General features: G+C 45.7%; 2 protein-coding genes and 2 pseudogenes across 2 annotated transcripts; all 4 read right to left on the bottom strand.

Moving 5' to 3' along the window:
• Positions 1-1,110: 1,110 nt before the first annotated feature.
• LOC136524372 (pentatricopeptide repeat-containing protein At5g57250, mitochondrial-like) lies at positions 1,111-2,995 on the bottom strand (annotated as a pseudogene).
• Positions 2,996-5,989: 2,994 nt separating this feature from the next.
• LOC136521798 (pentatricopeptide repeat-containing protein 10, chloroplastic-like) lies at positions 5,990-8,583 on the bottom strand. The gene has a single exon (XM_066515564.1). The coding sequence runs from the start codon at positions 8,311-8,313 to the stop codon at positions 6,925-6,927; it is 1,389 nt and encodes a 462-aa protein (XP_066371661.1). The 5' UTR covers positions 8,314-8,583; the 3' UTR covers positions 5,990-6,924.
• A 1,393-nt stretch (positions 8,584-9,976) lies between these two features.
• On the bottom strand, positions 9,977-15,412 carry LOC136521796 (uncharacterized). Its single transcript, XM_066515563.1, has 10 exons — positions 15,043-15,412; positions 13,655-13,704; positions 13,385-13,494; positions 12,707-12,983; positions 11,666-11,795; positions 11,303-11,562; positions 11,105-11,201; positions 10,933-11,002; positions 10,202-10,447; positions 9,977-10,110 (listed from the first exon to the last, which is right to left on the bottom strand). The coding sequence occupies exons 1-10, from the start codon at positions 15,338-15,340 to the stop codon at positions 10,068-10,070; spliced, it is 1,581 nt and encodes a 526-aa protein (XP_066371660.1). The 5' UTR covers positions 15,341-15,412; the 3' UTR covers positions 9,977-10,067.
• A 1,410-nt stretch (positions 15,413-16,822) lies between these two features.
• Positions 16,823-18,709, bottom strand: LOC136524371 (pentatricopeptide repeat-containing protein At5g57250, mitochondrial-like; annotated as a pseudogene).
• Between the last annotated feature and the right edge of the window lie 6,724 nt (positions 18,710-25,433).

Here is a 25,433-nt window from a genome sequence, read left to right as displayed (position 1 = left end):
TGTTTCGCGATGAGCGTGACACATTACGTCAGTACTCAATCAGCCTGTTCGCTCGTTGGTTTTAGCTAGCCAACAGTGTTTTCCTTTCACAATAAATCAGCACCAGCCAGTCCAAACCAGCTCAGAAACCAACCAGCGAACAGGCCGAATAGCAGTATCATGTATGCCGCTGCCGTCGATGAGTAGGACAGGGAAATCGGTTTTAAACCGACGGTTGGATTCAATTTACTCGGTTTGCAAAAACTTCAATTTCTAAAAACTAAGAGCCGTTCGGTTACTTATCTATATCTATATATCTAATAATAAAGAGACAAAATTTCTTGCACACTCCACATTTGATAACAAGGATGTTTCGATTTCTACCGTCCTTCTTCTGGTCTCCTCTACTTTTCAATTCAAATACAGTATCTGTGTCCATATCCTCTACTACTTTCACGTTCGTTTCCTTTTCTATTTCTTCTCCTGTTTGGACGTCCAGTCTTTTTTTTCGTTTTCTATTTCTATCTCATGTTTCTCACGTTTGGAGTATTTCCTACGCTGGGGTCTCAAAAAAAAAATTGCAGCCCCCGCTAGGGGTGTCCCGTGCTCTTTTTCCCGTGACCTTTTTTTGGTTTTTTTCTTTCCTAATGAAGTCCATTTGCTTTCTCTTATAAACATTAAATAATAATAAATTTAGTATTATGGATCTTTAATATCTCTAATAATAAAGAGATAAAATTTCTTGCGCACTCCGCGTTCGATAATAAGGAAGTTTCTATTTCTACCGTCCTCCTTCTTGTCTCTTAATCAGTGTCCGTATCCTCTGCTTTTCAATTCAAATATGGTATCTGTGTTCATATCCTCTACTACTAAAAAAAAATTCGTCCAGCCTAATCAGCAGTATTCTTTTCACGTTCGTTTCCGTTTCTATTTCTTCTCATGTTTGGACGTCCGTCCTTTTTTTTTTCTTTTTCTATCTCTGTTTCTCACGCTTGAGGTAGTATTTCCTACGTTGGGGTCTCAGAAAAAAATTGCCGCCCCCGTTAGGGGTGTCCCGTGCTGCTTTTTCCCGTGACCTTTCTTTTGTTTTTTTCTTTCCTAATGAAGTCCATTTGCTTTTTCTTATAAACACTAGTATAATGCCCGTGCTAACGCAACGGATCTAGTCACCGCAATGGCTTGCATTCTGAGTAACTTGTAAGCATCCATTGCTGCTTGCATACAATTTCTGTTGCTTAAGAAAGCAGAAGCATAATTACAAACAGATGAAAATAAGTCAATATCTAATTCCCAACCTTACAAATGAAATCCAGCACACCATGTTCACCGTGTCCTTTGAAGTGTGCATGAATCAACTTCCTGCGGTTAAAGAAATTGGGCCTTATTTTTTTCTGAACAAGATCATAAAATATTTGGTCAGCCATGTCAACTTTTCCTCCATTACACAGTGCTTTAGTCAGACACTCATGAACAACTGCAGTGGAGAATCCTGAATCTTTCCTGTATTCATCAAACAACTCCAGTGCCTTGTCAACTTCCTCAGCTTTACACAGTTTGTCTATGATTGTATGGTAGGTGATAGTATTAGGTCTTAAGCCCATCTCAGGCATTTTATGAAACAAGCTCCAGGCATCATTCACCTTGTTAATCATAAACGATGCTTTGATAAGAACATTGCATGTGACAACATCCATAGAAATATCACTACCAGCCTATCCTTTATTGCCATAACACCGGTTATGTCACCTCTTTTGATGTAACCATGTAACAGTGTGCTATATTTGAAATTATCAGCAGCAACACCTTCAGAAATTTCAAGAGCCTTTTCAGTGTGACCAGCTTTACACAGACCATTTATTATCGCGTTGTATGTTTTGATGCTAGCCTTTATTCCCTTATTCTCCATCTCCGTGAGCAACGAGAAAGCCCTGTCTAAATCTTCCATTTTGCACAAACTGTCAATCAAAATCGAATATACATACTCGTCCACCACCACGCCTGTTTGTTCCAGTTTCCTCACGATAGAGAAAGCATCTTCCAACCTGTCTCTCTTACAGAAGCCACCAACCAGTGATGTATAAGTAATCAAATTTGGCTTAGCATCCACTCGCTCCATCTCATCCAAGAACCCCATTACTTTCTCCACACTACCTTCTCTGCAGAGTCCATCAATAACAGTAGTATAGTTAGTCACATCAGCTTCGATTCCCTTCTCTAGCATGGATCGATGCTCCCGAAGACCTTCCATCAAAAACCCACGACTCATGTATCCATGAACCATGCTGCCGTAAAACACAGCATCAGCATTCATGCCTTTACACTCCATCTCCCGCATAAGCTCCGCCATCTCACCAGTTCTCCCCTCCAACCCAAGAGCATGGACAACTGATGTCAGTGTCACAAGGCCCGGATCAAATCCACTGAACTGACTCTTCACCTTCTCATAGAAATCCAGCCCTGCTCCGGCCTTCCCAGTTCTGGATAACCCAGAAACGATCGAGCTGCAAACGCGATCCTCTACCTGACACCCCCTCCTGGTCATTAAGTCGAACACCCTAAGCGCGCAATCCACCTCCCCGTGGGCACACAGCAACACCACCATCTCGCGGTACGTGGAAGGCGACAGCACCATGCCGTGGTCTTCGATGGCAGCGGAGAGTAGCTCCAGTGCGTGGCGCGGGTCGCCGCCCCCGGCGCAGGCCCGGCAGAGCAGTGCATCCCAGAGGCGGCGACTGGCGGTGCGGGAGGCAAGTGCGAGGCGCTGTGCGGCGTCACGCGGCCGCGCGGAGTCGAGCAAGGCGGAGGCGGCAAGGAGGTGCGTGCGCGGAGTAGGGGCGATGGCGTTGGCAAGCGCCTGGGAGGCGAGCGCGGCGAGGAGGCGGTGCCTGCAGCGGCGGAGGAGCACTGTCAGGAGGCGGTCGACGTGTCTCGCGGTGACCGCGCGGCCGAGCTTGATGAGTGAGGGGAACGGCGGTGGAGGGGGAGGGGGCTCGCCGTTGCCACCGGGGAGGGACATGGCCGCTGGCCGGCCGGGCGGGGGTGTGGAACTTTCGAAACGCCAGTGCTGAAATGCTGTTTTTTCCCCTAACGCCGGTGCTGAAATCCCGCGTGGGTCCGTAGGAGGGCGATGGAGGACAGACACATTAAACATGAGCCGTCGGATTTGGATGAGTAATGAGAGAGAATGACTAAGAGATAATCTGGTGCATCCGTTTTGATGGTGTTATATTTTTTGGGTGCATTCATGGGTGTGGATGTAGCATAGGTCATGACTGTAGAGCAGGCATTTGTTGTGTGGCTGTAGATTTATTGTAACTGGTGTATTATAGGGTAGGGTAGATAAAATAATAATAAATAATAAATTTCGTATTATGGATCTTTAAAACTTTTACTCTTACCTAATATTACTCTTACCTAATAAACAAATATTTATACGACTAAGTTGGGGTGATGTAGTTTGGATTAAAAATAAAACTTATTATCAATAGAACCGATGGTCTTAAAGTTGTTGACGTAGTTTTCATTAGGAATAAAAATTATTTTAACCTAGATCAGCCAATATCCCAATTAATCGAAAGGTAAACAGAAATTTTGAGTAGTTTGTCGTCCAGTTTAATCAGAATAAATATATCTCCAAGCTATTTGCATATACCAATGAAAGAGGTCTCAGTCATACTCATCAATGAACGGACCAAATTTTACACGACGATGACTAACCCCTTACCAACTTAAATATCATATACAAGTACAATATCTAAGTTATCCATATATACCATTACAATCCTCGACAAGGGCTAACATATAAAAGATTGAGAGAGGTCTCAATCATACTCATCAACGAGTATACTAATTTTTGGCATAAATTGTCGTTCTTTTTCTATTAATGTACCCGTTCATTTGTGATCGCTGGAAAAACCACAGCAACCATTCAAAACAGCAAAAGTAGTACCTATACAAATTAACTGTTGTAGGTGTCAGTAAGCTGAAGCAAATAGGTCAAACATTTGATAACATTTTTTCCCGTTGCAACCGTACGGGCATGTTTGTTAGTAGGAAACTAAAAACTGATGAGTTCAGTTTTGATTTCTATATTTTTTTTCAGTTTTAACCGAGCAAAAATTATAGAAAGAAACATATTGTACACAGTGCACGATTCAAGATCCACGGCAAGAGAGTTTGATGAAGTTGCTTGCGCTGCCATCTCCCGTCCGAAGTCCATGTCCACGTCGCTCCGCCGCCGTCCCGCATCCGTCGTGGGCGCGTAGCGGCCCCACCGCGCAGTTTCCGCCATTGCAACTGCCGCCATGACACTCTCTCCATCCCTCGCCTCATTGGATTGGACGAACCGCTAATGGAACAACATATACAAACGATAAAAACATGGGGTGGGTACGTCGTCCTAATATCGCCCTAATATGAAGAAAAAATATAGGTGCAAACATCAAAATAATTATTTTTTTGTTGTTCAAACGTCTATTTATTGGCGCGGGCGCGACGAGGTTGAGACCCCTGTGGGTGCTGAAAGCCCTAGTTTGGTTTTGTATAATTGATGAAACCTATGTACTAACCTTGCTATTTAAGTGTTGTGTGAGATAGGTTGGTACATCCAAGTGTGGAGCATGGTGGCACTCAAGGGTTGGTGTTGATCACATGAAATGATGAGATGGCCACATGTGATGATGATCAAGTGCGGAGATCAAGGCAAAGGTATAAATAGGGATTTTGTTTTGGTGATCAAGATATTATAGAGAGTGTGATCACGTTTAGGATAAATGGTTGTACTATTAAGAGAGAATCTCTACTAGACAATTCAGTCATCTAGTGCCACTAGGTGTTAGACTTCACGCATTGCATTTAGGCCTAGTGCACATCGGAGAGCAAGCAAAAATATTTATCGAAAATATTTTGAGAAATGCTAACGTGGCTCTAATATGTTTTGAGAAAACACTTTGAAAGTTAGCATCGCTTGCGGGGAGTTGCTCGAGTTGCCGTGGATCGAATAGTGAAAAAGTTTGCAACTTGGAGAGCAAGTGGAGGTGCCTGGGTGGCACCGCCACCCCCTGTCCGGTGGCACTGCCACCCCTAGGACGGTGCCCACCTAGACCTGACTGAGAAGGGTTGTAGTGGGGTAGTCACCGTACATGTCGGTGTACACCGCCACTAGCACAGCGGTGCACCGCCATGGGCACCGTCGCCCTTGTCTGGTGCCACCGCCCTTTTTCACCTGAGAGCACTGAATTCGATTTATAGCGAAGGGGGGCATTGCTCTATTTATCCAGAGAGCAGGGAAAACGCGAAGTTGGCTCGGGGTGGCACTGCCACCCCCTGTCTGGTGCCACCATCACATGTTTGGTGACCCAACGGCTAGTCAAACTAGCCGTTGGTGACTGTTGGAGGGGGCATCGCCACCCCTTGTTCGGTGGTGCACCGCCGTGTCTGGTGCCCCCGCAGAAATAGCCCCAAAGGGCCAACGGCTCTATTTGCTTGTGTGGCTATAAATAGAGGGTGTGGCCGGCCATGGCCACTCTCTTGGCACCTCTTACACTTGTGCACACCCTTTGGGAGCTGAGCAATATACTCCACTCACTTGCACACTTGATTCCATCATCTTAAGTGAGATTGGAGAGCCTCTAGTGCATTGCATTGAGTTGTATCATCCTATGGCACTAGTTGGGTGATTTGGGTTGGTCGTGATCTTGTTACTCTTGGTGTTTGCCAGCACCTAGATGGTCCGATGATTGGAGGATCGTTGAGCGGAGTTGGTGATTATCTCCGGCTCCGATCAATTGCTTGTACGAGTTCTTGACCTTCTCCCGACGAAGAGCCAAAAGGTACTATATTGGATTGCTCGTGTCATTGAGCTACCTCACTTGTAGGTAGGTTCTTGCGGCGTGTCACACCCAATTTTAAGGATAAAATGGGGTGCATAACCTTATGTGCGCCCAGAGATAAGTCACACACATAAGCCGACAAATTATGAATAGTATCATCTCCAATGTTTATTACATCACGAATAAGACAGAGTTATTACATAAGTATAGCACAAATAATAAAAAGATCTATCGCGGAAGCTCCAATTCACAGAGACGTCGACTGGTTGACCACAAGTCTAGTAGTCCTCAAGGAAATCATCATTCTCAAGGTCATCTGTTACCCATCCGGGATTTTTATCCAAATAGTGAAAATAAACAAGCGTAAGTACATGTCGTACTCAACAAGTGTAACACGAGGTTCATGAGGCTCAAAAGGCTAGACACAGGCTTAACAGCGGTCAGCTTTTAGTTGTCACAATTTTAGCTTATGAGTAGCATCAAGGTGTTTCAGTCCCCAAAGTAGAACACATGATCAGATGTAAACATGAGTAATGAATAGCATAAACAGATATTACTTAGTGATCATCTATTCCATAAATGTTCCAAGGCCGCTCATGACCGTGAGCACGGCTGATATACCAGTTTTACACTCTGCAGAGGTTGTACACTTTCACTGTGAGTCATGATTCCCATATGCCCGGGTTTATAACTCCCAAAACACTCCCAAGGTGAGCAGGTAGGGGTCACTATGAAGCCTTTCAAAGGTTCGTCTAACAAGTTAGGGCCATTAGATTCACTCGGCAAACAGTTATAGGAACCCCCCTGTCAAATGGCACAATTCCTTCACGGCTATACACATAAGAGTAGAGGCTGTCCTATACCTGATTCGTCAAGCCATTCTTACGCCAATAAAGGTAACCACTAACAAGCTAGAAAAGGGTCCTCATACTGAGCTAAAGCCAGAGCCATGTAGCTCTCACAGCTGTACTGTAAGTCTCGGATGATCACTTACAGATAAGTCCTTAGGGAGAGGAATCTGAAGCATTTAGAAAGTAGCTAAACACTCCAGCCCCCTGTTTCCATGTTGCTAAAAAGTCACATTTTATGTTTATTGCATATACCATTAGTCAAGTTACAAGATCAGGGTGTTGTAGGTGTCTCGGCTCAGTTCAACCCCACAAGACTTCATCCCCTCCAAAACCCGGGTGACATAGTCCTCCATGCCACGCTTCCCACAGACTGCAAGCATTGTGTTCCATGTGACCCGATTTGGTGTGCATCCACTCCTTGACATCTCTCCAAGCATCTCTAGCATCACAGTGAACCTTGATTTCTTGCCAAGCATGCCAAGGATAAGATTGTATGTGTTCACATTCGGCACAAACCCGCTCTTCTTCATCTGGTCAAACAGAGCAAGTGCCTCATCCACCTTCCCAACATTCCCATAAGCTGTCATCACGGTGTTATATGTGAATGCGTTTGGCAATAAACCCTTGGATGTCATTGTGTCCAGGCACTTGGCAGCCTCCTCGTAGAACCCAGCCCGGGCATATGTTCCGGCGAGCTCATTGTACGTCACAGCATCTGGCTGACAACCGTTCTGCTCCATCTCCTTGAGCACTCGCAGAGCCTTGGTGTAGTTTCCGGCCTTGCCAAACACCTGGAGCAGCGCATTGTAGGTGACGACGCACGGGGCGTGGCCCCGGGCCTTGAGGTCCTCGAAGAATGCCACAGCCTCATCAACAAGCCCATCACGGCAACACGCGGTGATCACCGTGCTGGCGGTGAAGTCGTCGGGCTCGACCCCGGCGGCCCGCATCTCATCTAGGAGGGCGACAATCTGCGGCCACGAGCGGCCCATCCGGCCGTACACGTCGAGCACGACGTTGTAGGTGACGAGCGTGGGCGCCACCCCCTGCCGCTGGAGTTCGGCGAAGAGCTCGACCGCGCGCTCGTACCGACCCGCCCGGGAGAGCGCGTGGAGCACGGTGGTGTAGGCGCGGACGTCGAGGCGGGACCCGGGCGGGAGCGGCACTTCGTCGAGCAGCGCGCAGACGGCGTCGTGCTGGCCCTCGCGCCCCAGCGCGCGGACGACCATCTCGAGCGCGGACGCGTCGGCGGTGCCCTCGGCGCCGGCCCATCGGAGGAGCGCGAGCGCCCACTCCCAGTGCCCCGAGAGCTCGAGCGCCTTGAGCAGGGACGGGATGTCCGCGCGGAGGAGCTCGTCGCGGCGGGAGGCGAGGAAGGCCGCGAGTGTCGGGAGCGGGTGCGAGGAGATGGCGAGCACGAGCGCCTGCGCGGCGGGGGAGAGGAAGGAGTGCGGCGGCGTCGGTGTCGGGTGCGACCGCCGCGGCGCGGGGGCCGGCGCCGGCGCCGCGGTGAGGTGGAGCAGGAGCGAGTCGAGCGGGAGCGAGGAGGGAGACGGCGGCGGGGGCGCGGCCGGGATGAGCGGGCCCCGCTTCCTCGGCCCCGCCGGGAGGGTGGGCTTGTTCGGGAACACCCCCCGGCCGGTGGCCTCCATCGGCGGCGGCGGTGCGCGTTGGCCGCTCGGTGCAGGAGCGGCAGGCAACGATTACGAGCTCTTGAGCGTGGAGGGGAGGCGGAGGCCCGCGCGCAGCATGCCAGCTAGGGGATTGGGTTTACGGATACGGTGGCGGGAGCGGGTGGACGGGAAGTTGGGTGGCGGGAAGAGGGCGGCGAGGCGACCCGCTCCGCTGTTGTTTGTGTTTGGGAGATGGAGATCTGAACCTGATCGGATCAGTCAGTGGCGCCGATCCCTGATCGAGTGGCGCAAATCTGCTGCCGGCACATCTGATCTGCCGACTACTTCCGGCGAATTCTGACCACCCACCGTCGATTCCCGCTTCGAGGGCTTGACCCTTTTGGCCTTTTGTCCAGTGTGGGTGTGGCCAATCTGTTTCACTGTGCAGGTGCAGCACGCGAGCTGAAGCTGCGACTGGCGATAAAACGACATATGATTTGTGCAACGTAAGACAGGCTAGAAATTTAACTATCTGCTGCTGACAATAGTATTTATGAAACATGATTTACATGGAGTCGATTTGGTAACAATGATAATGATGTCAATACATCCTCTCTTTCCCCTTGTCCAGTTGTCCCGATTCTCGAAGTCCTCTTGTCTGAACGGAAACGCCCCTTCTAGGCCGTTTGTCCGTCTCGATGGAACCCGCACTCGTCCACGCCGCCCCTACCCACGTCGCCCGCTCGCTCTGCTCGTGGGACACCCGTTCACGCCCGCGCCGCGCACGGCGAGCCCGACGCCCTAGGCGCTCGCTAGGTCGCTTCTGGACTTACGCCTCTCGTCGCGGCCGTGCTCCATCCGCCTACCCCTGCCCCTGTCGAGGTCTGTGCCGTCGACGAGTTCCATACTAGCGACCTCCGCGCCACTCCGCAGCTTCGAGCTCCGCGTCGATAAGCCTTCATTCGTCCAAGCAGTAAGCAAATCCTACGCTGAAAGCGCACGTTGCAATAGTATGTTTCAAAGTGTTTCAGATGTTTTCGAGGTATGTTGCAATGTTGTATATCGATATTGCAAAAGTAGATCGAGATGTTGCACTTGTAATGGCTATATACGTATGTTTTAAGTGGATGTTCCAAATGTTTCGTATGTTTCCAGACGAATGTTGCAAATATTTTGTCTGGATGTTGCAAAAGTAGATCTAGATGCTGCATATACATGCATGTTGCGAGCATATGTTTCAAGTGTTTTCAGGTGTTTCATACATATGTTTGTAAGTGTTTCATCTGGATGTTGCATATGTTCAATTGTTTTCAAATGTTTTTTAGACGTTTTCGCAAGTGTTTCATCTGTCTTCTTTTGTATGTTGCAACTGTTGCACCTGAATGTTTCAAAAGTAGATCGGATGTTGCACATAGAATGCGTATGGAAAGCAGTCAGCGGCGCGGACGACGTTCGGGATGGCATGGTCAACGTCCGGGACAACACGACACCACTACTTGTGCACTCCCTCGTAAGCCCGACGCGCTAGGCACTCGTTCGCTCCCTATGCGGGTAGCGTCCGAACGGTAGCGCCTGGATCGGACATCCGGGTGCTAGCATGTCCGTTCTCTGAAACATTAACGCACACATAAAAAACTTCAATTCTCTAGTTCTGCTGCCTGCTGTGCCTTTCCAAGTTATTCAAAAGTTCGATAAGTTAAGATTGGCATTAAGATGGCTCACACAGTCACACTTTACAGAAGTTACAGGTAACTGAAAAAGGCACCCAAATTCAAGCCAAACGGAACTCAAACCTACGAAGCAGGGGTGCTCGCATCATCTGAGCTAGGTCCATTCCTAGTTTACAAGTAGACCATGATTACAACCAAGGGCATGAAAGGTTACCATGCCTTGTTCCTATATAAAAATGAAAAATGCTGGAAGTTACCTCGCCTTCCTGGGCCTCCCAACAGGTCTCTTCACCGGAACGTCTCCCAACTCTTGCTCTTGTTCTGTCAGTACCAGCTTGCTTTGCTCAAGCAAGTCCATCTCCGATTTGACTATGGCATCGTTGTTCTTCCGACGTGAACCCTTTGCAGGTGACCTTGTTGGAGTTGCCGTGGTTTTTTGTGAGTTGGGTTGCCTTCTTCTGCGGTTCTTGGAGCCATTTTGTACTTGAATGCCCATCGGCAGGCTGAAATAGACATTTACAGAATACTTTATTGGCACATTACTTCTTTTAACTTTCAAAGGCATTTAACCTGACAGCTACAGCAAAAAAAAAAAAAAAAAACTTGGGCATAATATGGTACAGAATGTTTACTGCACCCGACAACCCTTTACTAGAAACTTCAAAGATGTAATTCAGGTGGTGGATATTAAGTGATCAATGATAACAGCTCATCATAAAAGAAGCACATGTGCTCTAGAAATGTGTGATTTTGAATCATAAACACAAGGTTAAAGTTAACAGACAGCATTGTCCTATATAGCAACTACAATCCTAAGCCATCGACTCTCGACGTTTTGATCCTAAATTCAAGTCAAACTCCTCTAGCAAAAATCAAATATTCCAAGTTCTTATGGCAAAGCACAGCCACCACAAGTACTAGTAAACGTTGGTGTTGGTTAAACTCTTGCACAGAATAATAGTCTAGGAAGAGTGGTATGATATACTACCTGGGTGCAGCTTCAATATCCTCCTTCAACATTAATTTTGAGAGAGAGCATGAATCGTCACAGGCAGCATCTGCTCAGTAATTGCAAATAATAATAATAGAAATTCAGAGGATGTTGAGGGATCAATCTCATATGACAAGCAAGAAAAACATATTCAATGACGATAACATACGCTCTTGCTTCCTGTGTGATAAGTCCATCATCTGCTGCTCGAAAGGAATAAATGCATTCAAAGGCTCCACCTTCAAAGCAAAGCCTTTCTTCAGGTCCTATGGTAAAAGTCATCTCATCTTAATGTCACGACAAATAGCATGTTCTCACGTGAAAGAAAGGCATCCAACAAATCTTGGGTACAGTGGGATATCAGTACCTCACTAGAACACTGATTAAGTGTTGTAGCACCAAAACCTTTTTGTTCCCTACCAGCTTGCGGAGAACTGGAATCAAATAGCTGTGGAGTTACAGCTGAAGGTTTATCGGGGACATCTAATATTTCATCAGCAGTTTCAACTTTTGAAATAAAGTTAGGGTATGTTAAATTGTTGGCTCCCATAATATCATTTAATAGTTTCTTTCCATCTCTGGAAGCATTTGGATTCCTGGTAGTGAGCTCTTCACGTGAATTTGCAGCTGATAAGAAAAATAGGTATAAGTTGTAGATGTACGCAAATTGATAATCTTTCGGAGGCTTAGTGGTCTTTCTCAACTAATAGCTGAAATGATTAATCTCAACCTGGATGATTTCGAATAATATCAACTTGCTTGAATTTTGAAATGTCCCACGAATTTCCATTGATCTTTGGCCTGACTCTTCGAATCTCCCCATATGCATCCTCTCTAACAGAGTAATTTCGTTTGAGAACCTGCAGTCAAGTATACAGCGATAAAATTCTTTCATTCCAGAGTTGCCAAAACAAATCCATAATTTTGTGATTGTAAGATTCAAAAGATACTCATCAAATTAAACTCGTTTATATAGTGAAAAGAAAGTCACTTGAGACAGTTTCAAATAGATATATATAGCAACACACTAATTGTGCTTTGGACCGCATATAGATACAAAATATTTTGCATACTGACAACAACAACAACAATTCTGAATACTCGGTGCTTGAGACTAGATTAAGGTCACACAGTTAGGAATTTATGTATGTCCACCCAAAAACTTTAAACATGAAACTAATAATGTATGTCCATGGAGAAAACCATAATAAGCTAGGTCAGTGTGAACTTACAGAAGGTTGCTGCCAAATTGAGTACAGCAACCGAACTAAAAATTGGCAACTACTCCCTCTGCCCCTAAAAGAAAGTCATTCTAATTTTGTCTTAAATAAAAAATATCAAGGTTGGCCAATTTTATATATAAAAGTACTAATATGTATTCTATTAAATAAGTATCATTAGATTCATCAAGAAATATATGTACGTCTATTTAATATCATTAATGCCGACTCTTCTCCATATTGGTCAAATTTAAGAAAGTTTGGCTTTATGACAAAACTATAATGATTTTCTTTTAGGGGCGGAGGTAGTAACATCACTTTAAGGTGCATGTATGATTAATTGAATATCAGAAGACCGCCTCAAACACCATTTGCTGGATAAGACCTATGAGAAAAAACTCCTGAAGATTTAATACTTCCAGGATATTTTTCAGCGTATGAACCAATCAACAAAAGATATTGAGGTAGTATGCATTGTGCAGCAATATATCATGAAGTCATGATTAATATAGACTGAAACAGACTAAATTTTTACAAGCAAAAGCACTCACTGGGTTTATGTTCTTAGCATTGTTGATGAAAGGGGTTTGGTTGGTATGAGCTAATTTTGGAATTGTGCCCACAGCAGCACTATTATCACAGTTATGCACTTGAAGACTAGAAGTTGCAGGTGAGGATTCATGTGGACTAAATGAAGAGTATCCATCTATGGCTAGTCTGCCAGCCTTCCGAGCACTTGTAAGAGAAAACCCACCAGCATCTATATCACCTGAATCCGAGTCTAAAACCCGCTCTTGAATTATCTTTATAAACTTGCTGCACTCAGACCTGATAGAAAAAAAAAGAAATTATGTCCTGTTGAATATTAATTACATAGTTTGTAGATTTTCAACCACTGCTAATCTGCCACCATCAAGTATTAAATTATCCAGGATTATAAAAGGTGTTAATAGAATACAAAGAGTCAAGGGCAGCACTTCACAGTGTTTGTTGCTTTATCACAGTAGGAGACAATTCATGGCCATCATATAATAATGAATAGTTAATATACCGAAAGAGAAGCATGTAAAGTGATTGTTTGGTTGAGTTTGAATTCTGAAACATATTTATAGAATGTCACATTCAAATACATGATAAAAAATATGCTTAAATGAAAAGGCAAAACAAAAATCAAACAGCACAGTTTAGAAGGGAAATTGGAAGTCGATACTACATATACGATGCAATACCTTGAATAGGTCTCCTGCATAAGCAATTGCATTATGGCATCCTTTGGTTCAATCTCAGAGATAATTGCTAGGGACCCAGGGTAGCCTTTTAGAACAGTCTCCTTTTCACCCTAAAATCACAAACAGTTCTACATGACTTCAACGCATGAACTGTAAAGTGCTCAGGTAATTGATCCCTTACTCCTAGTCTTGTAATCCAGAGAGAGGAGCATGTTTACAAACTAACAGGGAGATAATATGTTAGGTAATAAATAGAATGACTGGGAATACCTGATTTGATTGATTATTACTCAGGGGAAAGACTGGGGAATCACCATTATCTGTAATCTCAAAAACTCATCGGACTGAATTTTAAAATAACACTCCATTTAAAATAACAAAATAAGTAAAAATGTACAGTCCATTTACAGGAAAGAATAAGTAAACGAGCACAGAACACTGATGATTCCTAAGACATTAGGAGTTACAGGTTGTAATGGAATTTATGTCAGAAAGATATATCGGTAAAAACCAAAGCAAATGAAAAGCACACAAAAAAGGGTTTAGACAGTTATACTCCAAAAGCTAGGAAATAAGAGGAACAAAAGAATTTTATAATAACATGTGCAAATGATTTGAGGTAAGTTCACAAACTAAAACACATTTAAAGGTATCCCTTCCGTTTTGGGTTGTTCAGAACCCAGATGGTTTTTATCTAAGAAAAGGAACAACCATGACATGGAATGACTAGCAGTCGAACAACAATATAATTATATAAGAGATGTAAAGTGGTGGTAGGACCCACTATTTCCATGAGAAGGATTGAGACTGCCAATAAACTACAAGGTTTAATCAATCCCTAACTTAAAAACAGATTCCAGTCTGGCTGGCCTATTAGCTAGCCTTACTGATGCTGCACATCATATAATCATATTGCTGAGTTAGTGGTCATGAAAAGAATTGACGACTCATGTGCCACTCGTTAACGGAGGAAATAAATCATTGGAAAATCTCAAGTTCAGGGTTGCTAGCCGTATATCTGAGTCCATGCATGTCTTATCTCCCTCTCGGTTCAGAAATTTAAAATTTGAATTACAGTTGGGGGCCCATAAGGCTTCAATGGTCAGTATGGACCCATATTATGAATGCTCGTGTGACCCTCCAGGACCACCTATGGATTGCAGCTCAAACATATGCTTAGTACAAGAATTCTATGGGTAAGGCAATAAGCAGACGCTTAAGGAGTATTTTCGCCCAGATAGTGGCTTAGTGCCAATGTAGTCATGTCCACGATCCAATAACATATTTTGTATTCATGAGCATGGATCGACTTTTATCGGTCAGTTGCATGCTAGCATGGCCTAGTAAGTAAGTAACTGCAATAAAGAAACAACCATCGTCCCCCATGCAGATGCAGATGGGGGAAACATGAAACTGCCAAGCATCCAGTGTACTATTTCGTTAAAAAACTATTCCGAAGTCGAAACGCCAAAATTCGAGAACTTTTCACTGAACTTTGGTCATTCGAATCGCCGTCGCTACCCCTATACGCAGCATGCAAATAATGCAAAACAGCACGAACATTTAGATACAGCTGCAAACGCGGCAATGCGGCACCCAGAGTAGCGGCAGGGCCTGAAAGGCGCAAACTTTCCAAGCATAGTTGGGGGAGTCCGTACCGGTGGCGTCATTGCAGCCCTCACCATGAGGGCCAGGAGGCGGGTACCATGCCGGCGAGCACGCGGCCGACGGCGAGTCCCCGTCCGACGCTGCGGCTGATGAAATGGAGCCGGAGCCGGAGCCGGAAGCGGAGGGCTCGGGCCCGAGCACGGCGGCGAGGATCCGGCCGGCGCCGGAGACGAGGCCGGCGAGCCACCCCCTCGGCGGCGGTGGCGGGGGAGGAGGAGCCGGAGGCGAGGCCCCGGCGGACGCCGACGGCTGGGTAGGGGTGTCGCCCCCCGCGGCGGATGACTCCATGGGAGGAGGCGCGTGGCCGCGTGCGGTCGCGGAGGAGACGAAGTGGAGGGAAGAAATAGAAGGAAACCAAAATTAAACCATGCCGAGACTGGGGTTGCCCGTTTGGTTTGGTGGGTGGTGTAGATTTGGGTCCATCCGGTGCGGTTTAAACATGCTACGAATTTTTTACACACGCACACAAAAAAAAATGCTCCGAATTTGAGGCGGCCCGCTACTTCCAGTTCCAGCTGTGGATGCGCAGTGCCAGTGCAGTGATCTGGCTAGCTGGCCTCCGCCGCCTCCGGTGGCTGCGTGCAGCGTGCTCGGTCGGTCTGTCCACGGCTCCACTTCCACGCCACGCCCCCAACGTTTCTCGTCAGTGTCTCAGTGAGTTTGTTTCGCGATGAGCGTGACACATTACGTCAGTACTCAATCAGCCTGTTCGCTCGTTGGTTTTAGCTAGCCAACAGTGTTTTCCTTTCACAATAAATCAGCACCAGCCAGTCCAAACCAGCTCAGAAACCAACCAGCGAACAGGCCGAATAGCAGTATCATGTATGCCGCTGCCGTCGATGAGTAGGACAGGGAAATCGGTTTTAAACCGACGGTTGGATTCAATTTACTCGGTTTGCAAAAACTTCAATTTCTAAAAACTAAGAGCCGTTCGGTTACTTATCTATATCTATATATCTAATAATAAAGAGACAAAATTTCTTGCACACTCCACATTTGATAACAAGGATGTTTCGATTTCTACCGTCCTTCTTCTGGTCTCCTCTACTTTTCAATTCAAATACAGTATCTGTGTCCATATCCTCTACTACTTTCACGTTCGTTTCCTTTTCTATTTCTTCTCCTGTTTGGACGTCCAGTCTTTTTTTTCGTTTTCTATTTCTATCTCATGTTTCTCACGTTTGGAGTATTTCCTACGCTGGGGTCTCAAAAAAAAAATTGCAGCCCCCGCTAGGGGTGTCCCGTGCTCTTTTTCCCGTGACCTTTTTTGGTTTTTTTCTTTCCTAATGAAGTCCATTTGCTTTCTCTTATAAACATTAAATAATAATAAATTTAGTATTATGGATCTTTAATATCTCTAATAATAAAGAGATAAAATTTCTTGCGCACTCCGCGTTCGATAATAAGGAAGTTTCTATTTCTACCGTCCTCCTTCTTGTCTCTTAATCAGTGTCCGTATCCTCTGCTTTTCAATTCAAATATGGTATCTGTGTTCATATCCTCTACTACTAAAAAAAAATTCGTCCAGCCTAATCAGCAGTATTCTTTTCACGTTCGTTTCCGTTTCTATTTCTTCTCATGTTTGGACGTCCGTCCTTTTTTTTTTCTTTTTCTATCTCTGTTTCTCACGCTTGAGGTAGTATTTCCTACGTTGGGGTCTCAGAAAAAAATTGCCGCCCCCGTTAGGGGTGTCCCGTGCTGCTTTTTCCCGTGACCTTTCTTTTGTTTTTTTCTTTCCTAATGAAGTCCATTTGCTTTTTCTTATAAACACTAGTATAATGCCCGTGCTAACGCAACGGATCTAGTCACCGCAATGGCTTGCATTCTGAGTAACTTGTAAGCATCCATTGCTGCTTGCATACAATTTCTGTTGCTTAAGAAAGCAGAAGCATAATTACAAACAGATGAAAATAAGTCAATATCTAATTCCCAACCTTACAAATGAAATCCAGCACACCATGTTCACCGTGTCCTTTGAAGTGTGCATGAATCAACTTCCTGCGGTTAAAGAAATTGGGCCTTATTTTTTTCTGAACAAGATCATAAAATATTTGGTCAGCCATGTCAACTTTTCCTCCATTACACAGTGCTTTAGTCAGACACTCATGAACAACTGCAGTGGAGAATCCTGAATCTTTCCTGTATTCATCAAACAACTCCAGTGCCTTGTCAACTTCCTCAGCTTTACACAGTTTGTCTATGATTGTATGGTAGGTGATAGTATTAGGTCTTAAGCCCATCTCAGGCATTTTATGAAACAAGCTCCAGGCATCATTCACCTTGTTAATCATAAACGATGCTTTGATAAGAACATTGCATGTGACAACATCCATAGAAATATCACTACCAGCCTATCCTTTATTGCCATAACACCGGTTATGTCACCTCTTTTGATGTAACCATGTAACAGTGTGCTATATTTGAAATTATCAGCAGCAACACCTTCAGAAATTTCAAGAGCCTTTTCAGTGTGACCAGCTTTACACAGACCATTTATTATCGCGTTGTATGTTTTGATGCTAGCCTTTATTCCCTTATTCTCCATCTCCGTGAGCAACGAGAAAGCCCTGTCTAAATCTTCCATTTTGCACAAACTGTCAATCAAAATCGAATATACATACTCGTCCACCACCACGCCTGTTTGTTCCAGTTTCCTCACGATAGAGAAAGCATCTTCCAACCTGTCTCTCTTACAGAAGCCACCAACCAGTGATGTATAAGTAATCAAATTTGGCTTAGCATCCACTCGCTCCATCTCATCCAAGAACCCCATTACTTTCTCCACACTACCTTCTCTGCAGAGTCCATCAATAACAGTAGTATAGTTAGTCACATCAGCTTCGATTCCCTTCTCTAGCATGGATCGATGCTCCCGAAGACCTTCCATCAAAAACCCACGACTCATGTATCCATGAACCATGCTGCCGTAAAACACAGCATCAGCATTCATGCCTTTACACTCCATCTCCCGCATAAGCTCCGCCATCTCACCAGTTCTCCCCTCCAACCCAAGAGCATGGACAACTGATGTCAGTGTCACAAGGCCCGGATCAAATCCACTGAACTGACTCTTCACCTTCTCATAGAAATCCAGCCCTGCTCCGGCCTTCCCAGTTCTGGATAACCCAGAAACGATCGAGCTGCAAACGCGATCCTCTACCTGACACCCCCCTCCTGGTCATTAAGTCGAACACCCTAAGCGCGCAATCCACCTCCCCGTGGGCACACAGCAACACCACCATCTCGCGGTACGTGGAAGGCGACAGCACCATGCCGTGGTCTTCGATGGCAGCGGAGAGTAGCTCCAGTGCGTGGCGCGGGTCGCCGCCCCCGGCGCAGGCCCGGCAGAGCAGTGCATCCCAGAGGCGGCGACTGGCGGTGCGGGAGGCAAGTGCGAGGCGCTGTGCGGCGTCACGCGGCCGCGCGGAGTCGAGCAAGGCGGAGGCGGCAAGGAGGTGCGTGCGCGGAGTAGGGGCGATGGCGTTGGCAAGCGCCTGGGAGGCGAGCGCGGCGAGGAGGCGGTGCCTGCAGCGGCGGAGGAGCACTGTCAGGAGGCGGTCGACGTGTCTCGCGGTGACCGCGCGGCCGAGCTTGATGAGTGGAGGGGAACGGCGGTGGAGGGGGAGGGGGCTCGCCGTTGCCACCGGGGAGGGACATGGCCGCTGGCCGGCCGGGCGGGGGGTGTGGAACTTTCGAAACGCCAGTGCTGAAATGCTGTTTTTTCCCCTAACGCCGGTGCTGAAATCCCGCGTGGGTCCGTAGGAGGGCGATGGAGGACAGACACATTAAACATGAGCCGTCGGATTTGGATGAGTAATGAGAGAGAATGACTAAGAGATAATCTGGTGCATCCGTTTTGATGGTGTTATATTTTTTGGGTGCATTCATGGGTGTGGATGTAGCATAGGTCATGACTGTAGAGCAGGCATTTGTTGTGTGGCTGTAGATTTATTGTAACTGGTGTATTATAGGGTAGGGTAGATAAAATAATAATAAATAATAAATTTCGTATTATGGATCTTTAAAACTTTTACTCTTACCTAATATTACTCTTACCTAATAAACAAATATTTATACGACTAAGTTGGGGTGATGTAGTTTGGATTAAAAATAAAACTTATTATCAATAGAACCGATGGTCTTAAAGTTGTTGACGTAGTTTTCATTAGGAATAAAAATTATTTTAACCTAGATCAGCCAATATCCCAATTAATCGAAAGGTAAACAGAAATTTTGAGTAGTTTGTCGTCCAGTTTAATCAGAATAAATATATCTCCAAGCTATTTGCATATACCAATGAAAGAGGTCTCAGTCATACTCATCAATGAACGGACCAAATTTTACACGACGATGACTAACCCCTTACCAACTTAAATATCATATACAAGTACAATATCTAAGTTATCCATATATACCATTACAATCCTCGACAAGGGCTAACATATAAAAGATTGAGAGAGGTCTCAATCATACTCATCAACGAGTATACTAATTTTTGGCATAAATTGTCGTTCTTTTTCTATTAATGTACCCGTTCATTTGTGATCGCTGGAAAAACCACAGCAACCATTCAAAACAGCAAAAGTAGTACCTATACAAATTAACTGTTGTAGGTGTCAGTAAGCTGAAGCAAATAGGTCAAACATTTGATAACATTTTTTCCCGTTGCAACCGTACGGGCATGTTTGTTAGTAGGAAACTAAAAACTGATGAGTTCAGTTTTGATTTCTATATTTTTTTTCAGTTTTAACCGAGCAAAAATTATAGAAAGAAACATATTGTACACAGTGCACGATTCAAGATCCACGGCAAGAGAGTTTGATGAAGTTGCTTGCGCTGCCATCTCCCGTCCGAAGTCCATGTCCACGTCGCTCCGCCGCCGTCCCGCATCCGTCGTGGGCGCGTAGCGGCCCCACCGCGCAGTTTCCGCCATTGCAACTGCCGCCATGACACTCTCTCCATCCCTCGCCTCATTGGATTGGACGAACCGCTAATGGAACAACATATACAAACGATAAAAACACGGGGTGGGTACGTCGTCCTAATATCGCCCTAATATGAAGAAAAAATATAGGTGCAAACATCAAAATAATTATTTTTTTGTTGTTCAAACGTCTATTTATTGGCGCGGGCGCGACGAGGTTGAGACCCCTGTGGGTGCTGAAAGCCCTAGTTTGGTTTTGTATAATTGATGAAACCTATGTACTAACCTTGCTATTTAAGTGTTGTGTGAGATAGGTTGGTACATCCAAGTGTGGAGCATGGTGGCACTCAAGGGTTGGTGTTGATCACATGAAATGATGAGATGGCCACATGTGATGATGATCAAGTGCGGAGATCAAGGCAAAGGTATAAATAGGGATTTTGTTTTGGTGATCAAGATATTATAGAGAGTGTGATCACGTTTAGGATAAATGGTTGTACTATTAAGAGAGAATCTCTACTAGACAATTCAGTCATCTAGTGCCACTAGGTGTTAGACTTCACGCATTGCATTTAGGCCTAGTGCACATCGGAGAGCAAGCAAAAATATTTATCGAAAATATTTTGAGAAATGCTAACGTGGCTCTAATATGTTTTGAGAAAACACTTTGAAAGTTAGCATCGCTTGCGGGGAGTTGCTCGAGTTGCCGTGGATCGAATAGTGAAAAAGTTTGCAACTTGGAGAGCAAGTGGAGGTGCCTGGGTGGCACCGCCACCCCCTGTCCGGTGGCACTGCCACCCCTAGGACGGTGCCCACCTAGACCTGACTGAGAAGGGTTGTAGTGGGGTAGTCACCGTACATGTCGGTGTACACCGCCACTAGCACAGCGGTGCACCGCCATGGGCACCGTCGCCCTTGTCTGGTGCCACCGCCCTTTTTCACCTGAGAGCACTGAATTCGATTTATAGCGAAGGGGGGCATTGCTCTATTTATCCAGAGAGCAGGGAAAACGCGAAGTTGGCTCGGGGTGGCACTGCCACCCCCTGTCTGGTGCCACCATCACATGTTTGGTGACCCCAACGGCTAGTCAAACTAGCCGTTGGTGACTGTTGGAGGGGGCATCGCCACCCCTTGTTCGGTGGTGCACCGCCGTGTCTGGTGCCCCCGCAGAAATAGCCCCAAAGGGCCAACGGCTCTATTTGCTTGTGTGGCTATAAATAGAGGGTGTGGCCGGCCATGGCCACTCTCTTGGCACCTCTTACACTTGTGCACACCCTTTGGGAGCTGAGCAATATACTCCACTCACTTGCACACTTGATTCCATCATCTTAAGTGAGATTGGAGAGCCTCTAGTGCATTGCATTGAGTTGTATCATCCTATGGCACTAGTTGGGTGATTTGGGTTGGTCGTGATCTTGTTACTCTTGGTGTTTGCCAGCACCTAGATGGTCCGATGATTGGAGGATCGTTGAGCGGAGTTGGTGATTATCTCCGGCTCCGATCAATTGCTTGTACGAGTTCTTGACCTTCTCCCGACGAAGAGCCAAAAGGTACTATATTGGATTGCTCGTGTCATTGAGCTACCTCACTTGTAGGTAGGTTCTTGCGGCGTGTCACACCCAATTTTAAGGATAAAATGGGGTGCATAACCTTATGTGCGCCCAGAGATAAGTCACACACATAAGCCGACAAATTATGAATAGTATCATCTCCAATGTTTATTACATCACGAATAAGACAGAGTTATTACATAAGTATAGCACAAATAATAAAAAGATCTATCGCGGAAGCTCCAATTCACAGAGACGTCGACTGGTTGACCACAAGTCTAGTAGTCCTCAAGGAAATCATCATTCTCAAGGTCATCTGTTACCCATCCGGGATTTTTATCCAAATAGTGAAAATAAACAAGCGTAAGTACATGTCGTACTCAACAAGTGTAACACGGGGTTCATGAGGCTCAAAAGGCTAGACACAGGCTTAACAGCGGTCAGCTTTTAGTTGTCACAATTTTAGCTTATGAGTAGCATCAAGGTGTTTTCAGTCCCCAAAGTAGAACACATGATCAGATGTAAACATGAGTAATGAATAGCATAAACAGATATTACTTAGTGATCATCTATTCCATAAATGTTCCAAGGCCGCTCATGACCGTGAGCACGGCTGATATACCAGTTTTACACTCTGCAGAGGTTGTACACTTTCACTGTGAGTCATGATTCCCATATGCCCGGGTTTATAACTCCCAAAACACTCCCAAGGTGAGCAGGTAGGGGTCACTATGAAGCCTTTCAAAGGTTCGTCTAACAAGTTAGGGCCATTAGATTCACTCGGCAAACAGTTATAGGAACCCCCCTGTCAAATGGCACAATTCCTTCACGGCTATACACATAAGAGTAGAGGCTGTCCTATACCTGATTCGTCAAGCCATTCTTACGCCAATAAAGGTAACCACTAACAAGCTAGAAAAGGGTCCTCATACTGAGCTAAAGCCAGAGCCATGTAGCTCTCACAGCTGTACTGTAAGTCTCGGATGATCACTTACAGATAAGTCCTTAGGGAGAGGAATCTGAAGCATTTAGAAAGTAGCTAAACACTCCAGCCCCCTGTTTCCATGTTGCTAAAAAGTCACATTTTATGTTTATTGCATATACCATTAGTCAAGTTACAAGATCAGGGTGTTGTAGGTGTCTCGGCTCAGTTCAACCCCACAAGACTTCATCCCCTCCAAAACCCGGGTGACATAGTCCTCCAAAAAAATATGCTTAAATGAAAAGGCAAAACAAAAATCAAACAGCACAGTTTAGAAGGGAAATTGGAAGTCGATACTACATATACGATGCAATACCTTGAATAGGTCTCCTGCATAAGCAATTGCATTATGGCATCCTTTGGTTCAATCTCAGAGATAATTGCTAGGGGACCCAGGGTAGCCTTTTAGAACAGTCTCCTTTTCACCTAAAATCACAAACAGTTCTACATGACTTCAACGCATGAACTGTAAGTGCTCAGGTAATTGATCCCTTACTCCTAGTCTTGTAATCCAGAGAGAGGAGCATGTTTACAAACTAACAGGGAGATAATATGTTAGGTAATAAATAGAATGACTGGGAATACCTGATTTGATTGATTATTACTCAGGGGAAAGACTGGGGAATCACCATTATCTGTAATCTCAAAAACTCATCGGACTGAATTTTAAATAACACTCCATTTAAAATAACAAAATAAGTAAAAATGTACAGTCCATTTACAGGAAAGAATAAGTAAACGAGCACAGAACACTGATGATTCCTAAGACATTAGGAGTTACAGGTTGTAATGGAATTTATGTCAGAAAGATATATCGGTAAAAACCAAAGCAAATGAAAAGCACACAAAAAAGGGTTTAGACAGTTATACTCCAAAAGCTAGGAAATAAGAGGAACAAAAGAATTTTATAATAACATGTGCAAATGATTTGAGGTAAGTTCACAAACTAAAACACATTTAAAGGTATCCCTTCCGTTTTGGGTTGTTCAGAACCCAGATGGTTTTTATCTAAGAAAAGGAACAACCATGACATGGAATGACTAGCAGTCGAACAACAATATAATTATATAAGAGATGTAAAGTGGTGGTAGGACCCACTATTTCCATGAGAAGGATTGAGACTGCCAATAAACTACAAGGTTAATCAATCCCTAACTTAAAAACAGATTCCAGTCTGGCTGGCCTATTAGCTAGCCTTACTGATGCTGCACATCATATAATCATATTGCTGAGTTAGTGGTCATGAAAAGAATTGACGACTCATGTGCCACTCGTTAACGGAGGAAATAAATCATTGGAAAATCTCAAGTTCAGGGTTGCTAGCCGTATATCTGAGTCCATGCATGTCTTATCTCCCTCTCGGTTCAGAAATTTAAATTTGAATTACAGTTGGGGGCCCATAAGGCTTCAATGGTCAGTATGGACCCATATTATGAATGCTCGTGTGACCCTCCAGGACCACCTATGGATTGCAGCTCAAACATATGCTTAGTACAAGAATTCTATGGGTAAGGCAATAAGCAGACGCTTAAGGAGTATTTTTCGCCCAGATAGTGGCTTAGTGCCAATGTAGTCATGTCCACGATCCAATAACATATTTTGTATTCATGAGCATGGATCGACTTTTATCGGTCAGTTGCATGCTAGCATGGCCTAGTAAGTAAGTAACTGCAATAAAGAAACAACCATCGTCCCCCATGCAGATGCAGATGGGGGAAACATGAAACTGCCAAGCATCCAGTGTACTATTTCGTTAAAAAACTATTCCGAAGTCGAAACGCCAAAATTCGAGAACTTTTCAACTGAACTTTGGTCATTCGAATCGCCGTCGCTACCCCTATACGCAGCATGCAAATAATGCAAAACAGCACGAACATTTAGATACAGCTGCAAACGCGGCAATGCGGCACCCAGAGTAGCGGCAGGGCCTGAAAGGCGCAAACTTTCCAAGCATAGTTGGGGGAGTCCGTACCGGTGGCGTCATTGCAGCCCTCACCATGAGGGCCAGGAGGCGGGTACCATGCCGGCGAGCACGCGGCCGACGGCGAGTCCCCGTCCGACGCTGCGGCTGATGAAATGGAGCCGGAGCCGGAGCCGGAAGCGGAGGGCTCGGGCCCGAGCACGGCGGCGAGGATCCGGCCGGCGCCGGAGACGAGGCCGGCGAGCCACCCCCTCGGCGGCGGTGGCGGGGGAGGAGGAGCCGGAGGCGAGGCCCCGGCGGACGCCGACGGCTGGGTAGGGGTGTCGCCCCCCGCGGCGGATGACCTCCATGGGAGGAGGCGCGTGGCCGCGTGCGGTCGCGGAGGAGACGAAGTGGAGGGAAGAAATAGAAGGAAACCAAAATTAAACCATGCCGAGACTGGGGTTGCCCGTTTGGTTTGGTGGGTGGTGTAGATTTGGGTCCATCCGGTGCGGTTTAAACATGCTACGAATTTTTTACACACGCACACAAAAAAAAATGCTCCGAATTTGAGGCGGCCCGCTACTTCCAGTTCCAGCTGTGGATGCGCAGTGCCAGTGCAGTGATCTGGCTAGCTGGCCTCCGCCGCCTCCGGTGGCTGCGTGCAGCGTGCTCGGTCGGTCTGTCCACGGCTCCACTTCCACGCCACGCCCCCAACGTTTCTCGTCAGTGTCTCAGTGAGTTTGTTTCGCGATGAGCGTGACACATTACGTCAGTACTCAATCAGCCTGTTCGCTCGTTGGTTTTAGCTAGCCAACAGTGTTTTCCTTTCACAATAAATCAGCACCAGCCAGTCCAAACCAGCTCAGAAACCAACCAGCGAACAGGCCGAATAGCAGTATCATGTATGCCGCTGCCGTCGATGAGTAGGACAGGGAAATCGGTTTTAAACCGACGGTTGGATTCAATTTACTCGGTTTGCAAAAACTTCAATTTCTAAAAACTAAGAGCCGTTCGGTTACTTA

The sequence above is a fragment of the Miscanthus floridulus genome, chromosome 18, assembly GCF_019320115.1.
Source record: "Miscanthus floridulus cultivar M001 chromosome 18, ASM1932011v1, whole genome shotgun sequence".
Lineage (NCBI taxonomy): Eukaryota > Viridiplantae > Streptophyta > Magnoliopsida > Poales > Poaceae > Miscanthus > Miscanthus floridulus.
This window is presented reverse-complemented; position numbering and strand designations above follow the sequence as displayed.

Excerpts from the sequence above, each read along its gene's own strand:
- LOC136521798 (XM_066515564.1), bottom strand. The coding sequence starts at position 8,313 with ATGGAGGCCACCGGCCGGGGGGTGTTCCCGAACAAGCCCACCCTCCCG.
- LOC136521796 (XM_066515563.1), bottom strand. The coding sequence starts at position 15,340 with ATGGAGTCATCCGCCGCGGGGGGCGACACCCCTACCCAGCCGTCGGCG. Across the intron at positions 13,705-15,042 it reads GGGCTGCAATGACGCCACCG|ATAATGGTGATTCCCCAGTC; the intron begins GTACGGACTCCC and ends TTGAGATTACAG. Across the intron at positions 11,796-12,706 it reads ATGCTAAGAACATAAACCCA|GTTCTCAAACGAAATTACTC; the intron begins GTGAGTGCTTTT and ends ACTTGACTGCAG.